Source organism: Montipora capricornis, chromosome 6 (genome assembly GCF_036669925.1).
Source record: "Montipora capricornis isolate CH-2021 chromosome 6, ASM3666992v2, whole genome shotgun sequence".
Lineage (NCBI taxonomy): Eukaryota > Metazoa > Cnidaria > Anthozoa > Scleractinia > Acroporidae > Montipora > Montipora capricornis.
This window is the reverse complement of record NC_090888.1, coordinates 19,327,986-19,340,485: the sequence shown is the minus strand read 5'-3', so window position 1 is coordinate 19,340,485 and position 12,500 is coordinate 19,327,986. Positions and strand designations below refer to the sequence as shown.

Here is a 12,500-nt window from a genome sequence, read left to right as displayed (position 1 = left end):
AATTAAGGTTTTTCTTTCAAGTGAATTAAGTGTTGAATCAGATAAAAGAATATGCCAAATGGTTTTGGGTGTAAAAATTGGGGTGATTAGGTCAAAAGCCTGAAACTTTTAAAAATACATGCGTTTGTAGGAGAAAATATAGGCTGGATAATTCAAGGAAATATTTAAGATGGTTGAATAGTATGCAATGCTAATTTTAATCTGTAAAATAATTAATAAGAATATTGCAAACTTGTGACAATTTGTCTCGAAGGGAGGGAGTGTGAAAGGTGATTGTTTTTACGCGCGTGTGCACGTTTTTTTTTTAGTCGAGAAGGTCTCGTGCGGAATAAAAGTCACGTGGTCGACACATAGGGAATTGTCAGCCATGTTTACCAGACCAAGAAGCAAAAAGAAATGGGCTAGTGTAGCAGACCGTTTTAAATCCTTTGCACCTTTTCGTTTAATGGGTGATAGCAAGAATTATGTTCGCTCCTTTTAAGCCATGTCAGGCAGATATTGCAGCAACACTGCTTGGGTTGATTTCAGCTCCTGTTCATCGATTGACTTAATCTTAGGACTTAAACTTATCAACTCGTGATTTTAAAGATGGAAAGTTCCTGAACATGAAGGTTTGGAAATGTTCAATGGATTGAACTCAGCTTAGAGGTGTGTGCGGGGCAAAGGGCTGATTTTATGTCTTGTCATTTACGTCGGGTAAGTAATCTTGAAAGTCTAGTACTATGAGCTCAAATGCAGGTTCTGGGATGTTGCGGGTTGAAAATTCGTAAACGAGTTTGAATGAGTCTACCGGGGATTTCAAGTAGATTGTAGCCTTATGTTGCAGTTGACTAGACCTTTAACTCGAATGAACAGGTGCTGAAAATCTACCCTGTAGCCTACAAAAACTATCTTATACGTTAGTGACATTTAACCTGCAACATGCAAAAAGTACATATTGACAGTGGCCTCCGCATAAGCTTATGATGTTTAAGCTTGCTTGCTCAACGTTTAAGTGATCATTAACTGAGCTTGACTCTAGAATAGCTTTCATCTTTTCTGATTTTCACTGTTTTTTCTCAGCTTTCTAATAGAGATCTAGAATATTGATTTACCACAATATTAGCAGTATGAAATCGCTTTTTTTAGGCAAGCCACACCTCCAGCTACACTTTCAATGTGAAATTACAAGTTTATTTATTCGTTAAACCAAGAGATTAAATTTGACAAGCAATAAATGTTCTGAAGATGGAAAACTGTGCCTTATGTACTTCTCTAATATCAGTTCCTTGCATGTTAATGTCTCATGAGGACAATCGGGGCAAGGATTGATTTCAGGTAGGAGGGAGGTTTGACATTTCTTCCTATGATTTTCAGGAACTTACATCCAATGTTTTATCAAAGGTTAGTGACTTAAATATCCGCAAATTCCCTGGTAGCTGGGATGAAGCATTTTAACAGAAAATCTTTTCTTAGTTGAAATGCCTAGCCTCCCCTCCTGTGGAGCCAAACATGTTTGCAGCAGATGTCTGCAGAAAGTTATGGGACCTGAAAGTCTTTAAGGAATACCTCTGCTGTTAAGGGACCCCTTCCCCTCTTCTATATAAACAGAATCCTTATGTTTTATTACTTTTGTTGTAGCCTGAGAAAACAGACGACATTTAGCGACACTACCACTGGTTTCCCCACCAAATGACGTTTGAGAAAGGAGCGCACAAATTCCATACTGATGTGGCGTCACAACCCAGATTTGGGTAGTGCTTCTGATTGGTTGAACTGCATAGGAAATTTGATTCCACCAATCAGAAGCAATATCCAGTGGTAGCATCACCAAATTTCGGCGATATTCTCAGGCAATTGCTGTTGTTGGAATAATAATAATATAATAATAATAATGATAATTATAATTATAATTATATTATTATTATTTATTATTATTTAAAATTTTAAGTTCTGACTTAAGGCGATTTAAAGCGACTTTAGGCGACTTTAGGCGACTTTAGGCGACTTAAGGCGACTTTAGGCTACTTAAGGCGATTTTAGGTCCCAGAGTAGGCCTTTGAGTCGCATGACGAAAAATGAGCGGAAGTTTGTGTAGGTCCCGGGTTTGTAGCAACATCATTCGCCAACAGGAGAAGGTTTGTTATCAGTGCCATGTTCACTAGTCGCACGCCCAAAGCTAACTTTCGGCTTATAGGAATCCCAATGGCGTCCGTCTTGCCGCTCCGTCGAAGTACTTGCTTGTCAAAAGGAGTCGAAGGAGTCGTTGAAACTGCCATAAACTCGCTGAAACCAATTCCTAAACGGTCTGATTCCAATTTAAGCGAGTCTTGAAACATATAGTTGAAAAACAGAGAGATGACAAGTAAAATTATGAGGAGCCGGCAGAGAGCCGCCAACCGCACCGCCATCTTACGTATTTTAAATACGTAAAAAAGTGAACAATGTGATCCAGTGAACACGCAAAAAAGCGTGCAGAACGTCGCAAAAAAGAAGATAAACACGAATAATGAATTGGTAGCAACAATCCATGTTTTACAAATCCACCTTTTACAAATCAATTTTTTACAAATCCATGTTTTACAAATCGACGTTTTACAAATCCATGTTTTACAAATCCACCTTTTACAAATCCAGTCCATGTTTTACAATATGCCTTCATTTCATATGTAGAAACGAAAAAAAGCCTTTAAAGATTGATAATATATTAATGAGGCACGAGCAGTTAACGAAAAGCGGAATTGGGTTCGAATTCAAGCAAAGCAATAAATGCCTGGTGAGAAATTCAAGTTATCTTCAGTCAAAAACCCCAAAATTTAAAGCTGTTCTTCCGAGACGCCTTGAACACAAGTAGGGTCTTACTGCAAGATTTCTCTGTTACGAATGATTTTGCGTTGAAGGTATGGAAGAAATTTTCAGAAATAATTGGAAATGATTAAAAACTTGAGAGAACCACACCCATCGTTCTGAAGAGGATTCGAAGCTATGGTTGCACTGCATCAAGTGAACACATCATTATACAATAGCCTATACTACTAGCCGTACCCTCCCCCCGAAAGAAAAAACGGTATGGGGGAGGATACAGCTACACTTAGGTTGCTATGCAACCACATTAAGGCCCTCCATAGATGAAGCAAGTGGTTATCGGTAACTTTTTAGCTGTCGATAACAAAAAGTTCTCAAGAACAAAACAACGCGTGTGTGAATCTAGTTAATGCCTACAAATAGAGTAGGTAAGTAGTTTTCCTTCCCAAACGAAAAGTACTTTAGTTATCGATGACAAATATGGGGCCGTTTTGTTATCGACAATTCCCTTTCTCCCGTCTGTGAACAAGTTATCCATTACGAAAGTTTATTTCGCAACGATGCAAAAGTCAGCGGTTCTTCATTATGCCCAATACAAATAAAACATGCGTATTACAATTAAGTTATTAGGCTCACACAAAACGTACCGGTGATCAAAATTCACATTTTCGCAAGTGGAAACGGATTTTCTAACTCTAACAGTTGTTGATTCCATTAAGTTTTCAACTGGCAAAAGTCATCCATAGCAACTTGTCTTGTCTGCGGAACATCTCGGGATAAAAGATGATCAGGTTATTTCCTCAAGGCTTTCGCTTAATTGCGCGTATCTTGAAACGAACAGGAAACTGTATTGCGGCTCCCTTCATCTGAAGCTGATAGCCTTCCTCGGCAACGAAGGTGAAGTGTTGAAACAAAAGTGAAGTGAAAAGGAAGAGCTCAATTTTGGCCAGGGCTTCTCCAGCACAGACACGGCGCCCACCACCAAAGGGAAAGAAATGATCAGGGTTTGCCACTAGTTTTCCGTTCTCGTCAATATGCCGGTAGGGATTGAATACGGTTGGATCTTCCCAGCATTGGGGATTCATGTGAACTGCCTCTGTGTTGGGATATACGATGGTGTCCTTAGGAACACGGTATCCACGAAGCGTTGTATCTTCAATGGCTTTATGAGCTAGAGCTAATGGAACAATATTGCCGACTCTCAGTGACTCCAGGATCGCTGCTTGCACGAGGGGGAGATCGGACCGGTCATCTAGTGTCGGTCGTCTTTCGCCAAGTAGGTCATCTAATTCGCGCTGAATATCTTCTTGGTATTTCGGGTGCATTACCATGAAGGCCAACACGAATCGCAATGCGGTGCTCGTGGTTTCGTAGCCGGCAAAGAACATATCATAAACGGTTGTAATGAAGCGATCTTCGGAAAAAAGATCAGCTTTTTCGTCCTCCGATTTGCACTCTACTTCAAAGTCGCGTTGGGCACGAAGGATAGCTGAAATCAAATCTTCAACTGGTTCTGTGGGATCAAAATTTTCTTTCGTTTCCTTTAATCGTTTTCGAATTATCTCGTGTATTTCCCACACGGGTGCCGCCCAACGCTCATAGATCTTTATTGGCAAATAACGCACCCAAGGGAAAAAATCCAAAACAGCAATTTTTTGTAAATCATCGATATTTGCTACGAAGGCCGCGTTTAGCTTTAACATTCTCTCTAAGTCTGGACTTTGAGTATCAGAGCCACCTTTGAAAGTAATTTTGCAAATTACATTAGCAACAGCTTTCATTATGTAATCAGCAGGATCGAAAAGCTCTCCCCTTTGCTCTTCCATGAATCGCATCAGTTTTTCTGCCTGGGTTGTCACTCGGTTTTCAATAAGAGGGATGTTGGAAAGATACTGACGCAGTGCAGTCACGAACAGTTTACGGTAGAACTTCCATATAGGACCATACTCAGCAAAAATAACGTCCTTGTAACCTAAGATTGAGAAAAAAAACCAGTTATTATCGAGCAAAGGCAATGCCAATTCACACAAAGGCTGCTGAGGCCCTAAGGACTGGAGCTAAATTTAAAAGGTTTTCATTTAGCATGAACTAGCTTAGAGTATTGCTACTCTCCCTGGAAGGGATGCTTGTATATTGCAGGGTAACCCTCACCCTACCCTATACACTGAGCAAAGTTATGAAGTGCCAAGCACTCTTGTTCGTTTAATGAAACTCCATGTCGTTTTTGTAAGATTTGGAGTGCGGTTGCCATAGAGCTTGGGTTGGCCCAAGCCAGTTTCGAAACAGTCTCAAGAAGGGTTGACTTTGCAACACCATATCATCAAACAGCCATATTATGGTCATATGTAAAACGACAATTTAATGCACTCAATTTATAACGTCATAGCTTGTCATTTACAAGAGAGCCAAACACCCCATTCTGATATGTATATAATTGAAATGCGGGCTCTAGATGAAAGGGAGAAGTGATCCTTGTACTTATCTGCAAAATGTTAGACCTGCAATTGACCGGCTTGCACGTTAGTGGCTCCATACCTCAGTCAGGATTACATTGCACCGACATCGCATGGATTCGAGTCCAGTTGAAGCCACCTGAAGTTTTTCAGGTGTATATAAGAGAAAACTGCATAAATTGTCCAGATAAGTGCGGGGTCCATATCTCTCTTTCACCCTTTATTGACTAAAGTTGCTTCAATCTCAAAAACGAACTCAGTAAACTCACTGTTTACTCTAAAACCAGTTAGTAGGTTAAGATGACACACTTTGCAAAAATAAAAGTTCTCTGCGGAGCGTATTCAGAGCCACAGTCCCAATTGGAAAACTTAAGGTGGATCTGAACCGCTCCTGAGAACATTTTTTATCAATTTACGACCTACCTAAGGAAAATTCTGAAGAGGCACGAGTTAGTTGTCTTCCAGCGAAAGAAACAGATTTCGTCAGTAGAACCTCCTTTACAGCCTCAGGCGTTGACACCATCAGGAACTTGAAGCTTCCAAGTCTCAAAGAAAAATCGCCGCCGTAGTATTTTCTCAGACTATAAAATAAAATAATTAAAGTAACGGAAAGAGTGACAGGGTGAAAAGAAAATAGAAAATTGCTTGTCGTGGACTAGTAGCAATTGACTTTTTTATCTTGTACATTTTTTCCCACAAATCACATGATGCTCTCAAGGGAACTTTAATTCTGTTGCTTCATAAGATGTGCGAACATACGCAAGAACAAAAGACGACATTTGAAAGTAACTATTCCTTAAAGTAATATCACGTGATCTGAAATGGGAAAAAAACGTACAAGCTGAATGGTAAAAAGCAAGGGGACACACGTTAGCACAAACCCGGTGTGGCCAACACATCATGCATATGCACAAACATTTCACCCGGTTAATTAGCAGCCATGGACAGCTTATTTATTTATTTATTTATTTATTTTTATGAAAACAGCCTTTATTCGCAATAAAAATGCACCCAATACAAATTAAAAGGTCATTAGAAACTAAGAGCCGGAGTAGGGCCTAGGGCCCTAACAGCAGAGTCCACATGCGGAGGTCCCCGGATTGTGGACACCGCGAACAGGGCAGGGCAAATGGAATGCATGACCCAGATGCACTTCTAATTATTGATACGAGGAAATCCATTCACTATGGCACAAAAACCGTCTAGGACCCAAACATCAGGGAAGCGAGATTCAGAAAAAGGATTTGTAGTCCAAGAATCCAAGAACACCCTTTGCTTGAGATCACAGGACACGTAACTAATGATGTCCCGGTGGTCTTCCTTGTCATTGCAGAAAGTGGCCCCATTCCGAAAGGCCCAAATGCCATGAAGAATGGATTTCGTTAAATTGCGCGCCAGCGGAGCCCTCTTAGCACAAAGAGAAAGCCAGCAGAAGAAAAAAGAACCGTTAAAGGGTTTGCCACAAACTGGTTATCAAGCACCAGAGAGAGAGACGGGGCAAAATGTAGCCAGACTCTTTTGACCCTTGGTCAATTTAAAAAACAATGGTCAATGGTCTCTCGTTGCGGACAAGAGGCGCAGCGACCAGATCAGCTACAACCCCAGCTGAAAAGGGAATCACGCACCTTGACGTTGTAGAGGATAATAAGACAAATGACATCGTTCTTATAATTCTCATTGAAGGGGTCCCGGACGCGACACCAATGGCCATCGAGGGAGACACCTGACCCAATGACCAGGGACCATTGACGAGACAAGGTTGGTGGGGATGACTTAATTGAAAGGAGCTTTCGATACAAGGTCTTACCAACTAGGGCACTGTCTTCCACCCTAGATAGAATATCAAGGAATGCCTCGTAAAAAGGAGTTGGAGAAGAAGCACTGGGAGAAGAGTTATCGCGTAAGGAAGACCATAAGGGAAGCAGGAAGGACAAGAATCATCAGGGGAATTAAGTGTGGAGGCCATTCCCGCCAATCTAAAAACCTGGGCCTTTAAGACGAGATTGGCAAGATTGATACCCCCAAATTTCAATTTCAAAAAGCAAGTATTACGATTAACGGTCCCCATTTTTGAGTCCCATAGGAAGGGCCAGATGAAGACATTAACCAGTGCAAGGAGCCAGTTTTACAGACTGAGTAAGAACTCTGGCAAGGTAAACCAGCTTGTTAAAACCAAGTGCATTGATAATCAGAGCCTTAATGGGAAGGGACAGGGATCTCGTCTTCCAGAGACTGAGGGATTTCTCCAGTTTCTCAAGTTTAGGCTGCCAATTAAAATGTTCTTTGAGGGATGGTGCCAAACAACAGCCAAAGGATTTTCATTTTCTTAACCCAGGTGAGGCGCAAAGGCTCGTCAGAACGACACCTCCAGCCCCCCAGCCACATTGCTTCAGTTTTTGTGCGATTCAGTTTGGCACGTGTGCCCCTTTCATAGATATTAACACAGCTGAAAAGATTAGTAAAGGATCGAAGACCCTTGAGTACAGTGGTAGTGTCGTCGGTGCCTTCCAGGTATTAAGACTCTTAAGGAGGCTCGAACCAGTTTCAACACTTCCAAGTGACGCCCGTATTGGAAGGATCGGCACCACAACGTTGTATCTGTATTGGCAATATTGTAGTACCAAATGAAACACGAATTATTTCTGAACAAGATACAGTCATTATTGTGACGTAATATGTCACCGTGGCAACAGACAAGCCCCGTAAAAACTTCCTTTATTTTGTCTTTAGTTGCTTATATCTCAAAAACGAACTCTTTGATCCCCATTATTTATTTCTGAAAAGTAATCAGAAGGACACGATAAAACTTTCTGCAAACTTTAAAAGAAATTTGTCGAGTGGATTCATAGCCACCCCAATTTTGTGATTTTTTTAAGGTAGTTCTAAATCCTCTGGACAGAATTTTTTTAAACTGTGCCAAAAGTTTCACCGTGGCCCTCTTATCACTTTTCAGCAATAAAAAAGGGGGCTCGCCGAGTTCGTTTTTGAGATATGAGCAACTAAATCCAAAATATAAGGTATTTTTGCTGGGCTTTCCCATTGCCAAGGTAACCTATTACATCACAATAATGATCACATCTTGTTTGGAAATAATCGGTGTTTATTATGGTATCATAACATGCTGTTACGTGATAGAGTGTTGTAGCGTTATTCGATCTAAACAGAGAGTCTTCTAAGTGTCGAAACCTTCATATATCAATTTCTTTTCGCGTGAACACCTCTACATCATCAGAAATAAGAAAAGAAGAAACAAGCTTAAAGAAAACACGTGTAGGCCTTTCTCCCTCCTCAAGCCACTGAACTCTAGGACGTATCTTAGAACCGTCTAACTCATCCAAGATAAGAGCCTTATGTTTACTTTCGAGCTCGGAAATTTCAGGACTAACTCAGTGAGGAATCACCATAAGTAAGTTGAAGTTTTGGTTTAATAATCCGGTTAACTAAGAGTACACGCTTTTGCGAGAGCTCCCTGCGCTTTTTCCTGGCAAAGAAAAGTATCTCAGAGTGGATGGACGCCAAAATCGCCAATGTTCACCCTAGTGGTTTTAATACCAATGGATGAACTAATTTGACGAAATTGGCAAAACATCGCCAAAATTGCCAGAATCGCCAATGTTCTCCCAAGTAAAATCTTCAAAATGGCTAGATAGCAACGGATGAAGCGCTATGACAAAATTAGCGAAATATCGCCAAATTCGCTAATTTTGCCAAGATTGTCAATCGTGGAGGTCTTTCGTCAAATCTTCTATTTTTGTCATCGCGTGCATTTCTGGACATTAGTGCAATTATTAAGACATCAGAACATAGGAAGTATTCATGCAAACTTCTGAAAAACACTTTGTTTATATCTCAAAAGCGAGCTCCCTGGAGCCCATTTTTTATTTCTGAAAAGTAATCAGAAGGACATGATGAAACTTTCTGCAAACTTTTAAAAAATTCTGTCGAGTGGATTCATAGCCACCCCAATTTTGTGATTTTTTTAAGGTAGCTCTGAATCCTCTGGACAGAATTTTTTAAAACTGTGCCAAAAGATTCACCGTGTCCTTCTTATCACTTTTCAGCAATAAAAAGGGGGGTCACCAAGTTCGTTTTTGAGATTTGAGCAACTAAATCCAAAATATAAGGTGTTTTTGCTGGGCTTTCCCATTGCCAAGGTAACTTATTACATCACAATAATGATGACATCATGTTTGGAAATAATCGATGTTTCATGTGGTACCATACCATTGCTGTTACGTGATAGAGTGTTTTAGCGTTATTCCGTCTAAACAGAGAGTCGAAACCCTCATACCTCAATTTCTTCTCGCGTGAACACTTCTTCAGAAATAAGAAAAGAAGAAACAAGCTTAAAGAAAACGCGCGTTGGCCTTTCTCCCTCCTCAAGCCACTGAACTCTAGAACGTATTTTGGAACCGTCTAACTCATCCAAGATAACAGCCTTAAGTTACTTTCGAGCTCGGAAATTTCAGGACTAACTGAAGAATCACCATAAGTAAGTTGAAGTTTTAGTTTAATAATCCGGTTCACTAAGAGAACACGCCCTTGCGGGAGGTCCCTGGGGTTTTTCCTGGAAAAGAAAAGTATCTCAGAGTGGATGGACGCCAAAATCGCCAATGATCACCAAAGTGGTGTCAATACCAATGGTAAACTAATTTGACGAAATTGGCAAAATATTGTCAAAATTGCCGATTTTGCAGTGTCGCCAAAATCGCCAATGTTCACCCAAGTGGTGTCAATACCAACGGATGAACTAATTTGGCGAAATTGGCAAAATGTCGGCAAAATTGCAGATTTAGTCAATTTCGCCAAAATCGCCAATGTTCACCCTAGTGGTGTCAATACCAATGTGTGAACTAATTTGACGACATTGACAAAACATCGCCAAAATTGCCAAAATCGCCAATGTTCATCCAAGTAAAATCTTCAAAATGGCCAGATAGCAACGGATGAAGTGCTGTGACAAAATTGGCAAAATATCGCCAAATTCTCTAATTTTGCCAAGATTGTCAATCGTGGAAGCCTTTCGTCAAATCTGCCATTTTTGTCATCGCGTGCATTTCTAGACATTAGTGCAATTATTAAGACATCAGAACATAGGAAGTATTCATGCAAACTTCTGAAAAACACTTTCTTCTCGGCCAAGTTGATGGGGCATAAATATTAATTCAATTAATCCTTAGATCGTCAAGTTTGAACAATAGTCTAACAACCCTCCCCGACGTGTCTCTTTTCCAGCGACTGACATTGCCGGAAAAAGATTCAGAAAGGCAAGTAAGGACACCACCTCGTTTGCCTACAGCAGGGGAACAAAAAGAAGGTCCACGCCAGGCACAAGAGAAAACGCGAAAAACCTCAGGATCATTAATTTGCGTATTCTGCAAACAGAAAACTTCATAAGAAGGACGAAGACTATCGATGAGATAATCTTGAAAACGCTTACAGAAACCACGAGAATTTAGAGAAAGAATGTTGGAGTTCGTGAGGGTGAGGGTTCTTAGTCTTTTTACGAAAACTAAACGGCATAAACGAAGATTTACGCGCAGGTGGACCACCCGTGAAGTCTAACCTGGCAGGCGTACGTTTTGGTACAACTCGAGGAAGTGGAGGACAGACAGGAATCTGTGACGGGCGCAGCGGAAGTGTAGGGCCAGGATCCTCAGAAATCTCCATCGCAGCAATAGCTTGATCAGCAGGAGTAGAACGTTGCGAATCAGCTGCAGCGGCAATCTGTAGATCAAACGAAGTAGGAGACCCATAAATGATGCCCGATGGAAGAGAAGGCGCTTGGGACAGAGGAATAGACAGGGACGACGATTCAAGAGGCGAATGGAAGGACTGCGACGACTGCGTCGTCTGTGATGACTAAGGAAACTGTGTAGACTGCGAAGACTGCGAGAGCTGTGCGGATGGCTGCTTTGCGCTGTTCTGAGACAGTGATAAAGGCTGACCAGAAGATGGCAACGATGATGATTGCGATGAGAGGAGAACACAGGTGTGATGGTCGGGACTCTAGAAGGGGAGCAGGAGCAGCAACACCATCACCAGCATCAATTTACAATCGACAGCGTATAGCGGCCGTCCTCTTTGCAAACACTGCACGTGATCTCTTCTTTACAGTCGCTGAAGGTTTGACCCAGTTGATCGGAGTTAAAAACATACCACGGTGGGGCACACCTTTGCGACATGATCGGGAATATGGCACTTTATCCGTCGTCATTGTAATTCACCTTCTACGTCACTTATGTCCAGGTTTGACCCTAATTAGATGCACGCCCAATTTTGACATCCAACACAAAGTGTCCCTTTAAGTCTAAGCATTTGCTACCTATTTTCAACAATAAGGTAAGGGTAAAGGTTAGCGTTATTTTTGGCTTTGGGTAAATGCAGCAGTTAATCTTCACTTACAGAGCAGCATTTGGGGGACACTTTGTGACATAAATTGTCTGTATTCTGAGACACAAGTGATGTTGAAGTTAGCTAGAAGAGCAAGGGGACACTTGGTGACGCTTATTGAAATCCGCGTGCATCTAATTAGGGTCAAACTTGGACATATCTCCCGCTATGGGCTTGTCCTCAGTTTCCGCATATATAAGGGTATCCAGAATGGAACACGCGTTATTAGAATGGAGCTATCCGAATAGATTCCAACCTTCCTACGCTTCAGCGGGAAGACCCATAGAGTTAAACACGAGGGACAGGTTACTACTTGCAGAAAAGAAGATTTAAGAAAGAAGAGATCACGGTACTCACTGGTGGAAAACGTCACGGAAACAAAGCCACTAGGATTCCGTTGGAGACATCTGACCGCAGCAGTACCGATACTACAGCTCTTTAGATCGTCAAACACTTGGGATAAAGACGTGTCCTTGTCGGTAAAAAGAAAAATGCGCCGTACATGGTCGCTCGGGCAAAATGTTCAGCGGATGGATAGAATCCTTCTCTGCATCAGTAAGACGTTCAGCATTCTTCATTATGTACTCAATGTTGGATAGATAAGACACACTGGAGTGTCGAAGACACCCAGATAAATTTGGGCATAACACGGGATATCAGCAATCTCCATATTCTGCTCAGTTTCGGAACGGTTCTCCTAGCTACCCTGGGATCAAGAACATTCCCTGCCCTACTACTGCAAGGGCTATAAAACGACCAAAGCAGGAATACCTCAAGCGACTGGCAATACACTTTTTACTGCGGTCGCAAGCTCCACATGCATTAAATTTAATGTATGTATACATAAAATGACCCAACAGTGAAGGATGT

The 12,500-nt window shown here is 41.3% G+C and overlaps 1 protein-coding gene across 1 annotated transcript in view; it reads right to left on the bottom strand.

The window, feature by feature from the left end:
• Positions 1–2,323: 2,323 nt before the first annotated feature.
• LOC138050325 (steroid 17-alpha-hydroxylase/17,20 lyase-like) overlaps positions 2,324–12,500 on the bottom strand; it is a 15,531-nt gene continuing 5,354 nt past the window's right edge. The window contains exons 2-3 of the mRNA XM_068896679.1: positions 5,661–5,818; positions 2,324–4,756 (exon numbers count right to left, since the gene is read on the bottom strand). Coding sequence (XP_068752780.1) covers positions 3,585–4,756; positions 5,661–5,818 — 1,330 coding nt within the window. The 3' untranslated portion in view covers positions 2,324–3,584. The remainder of the gene's footprint in view (positions 4,757–5,660; positions 5,819–12,500) is intronic.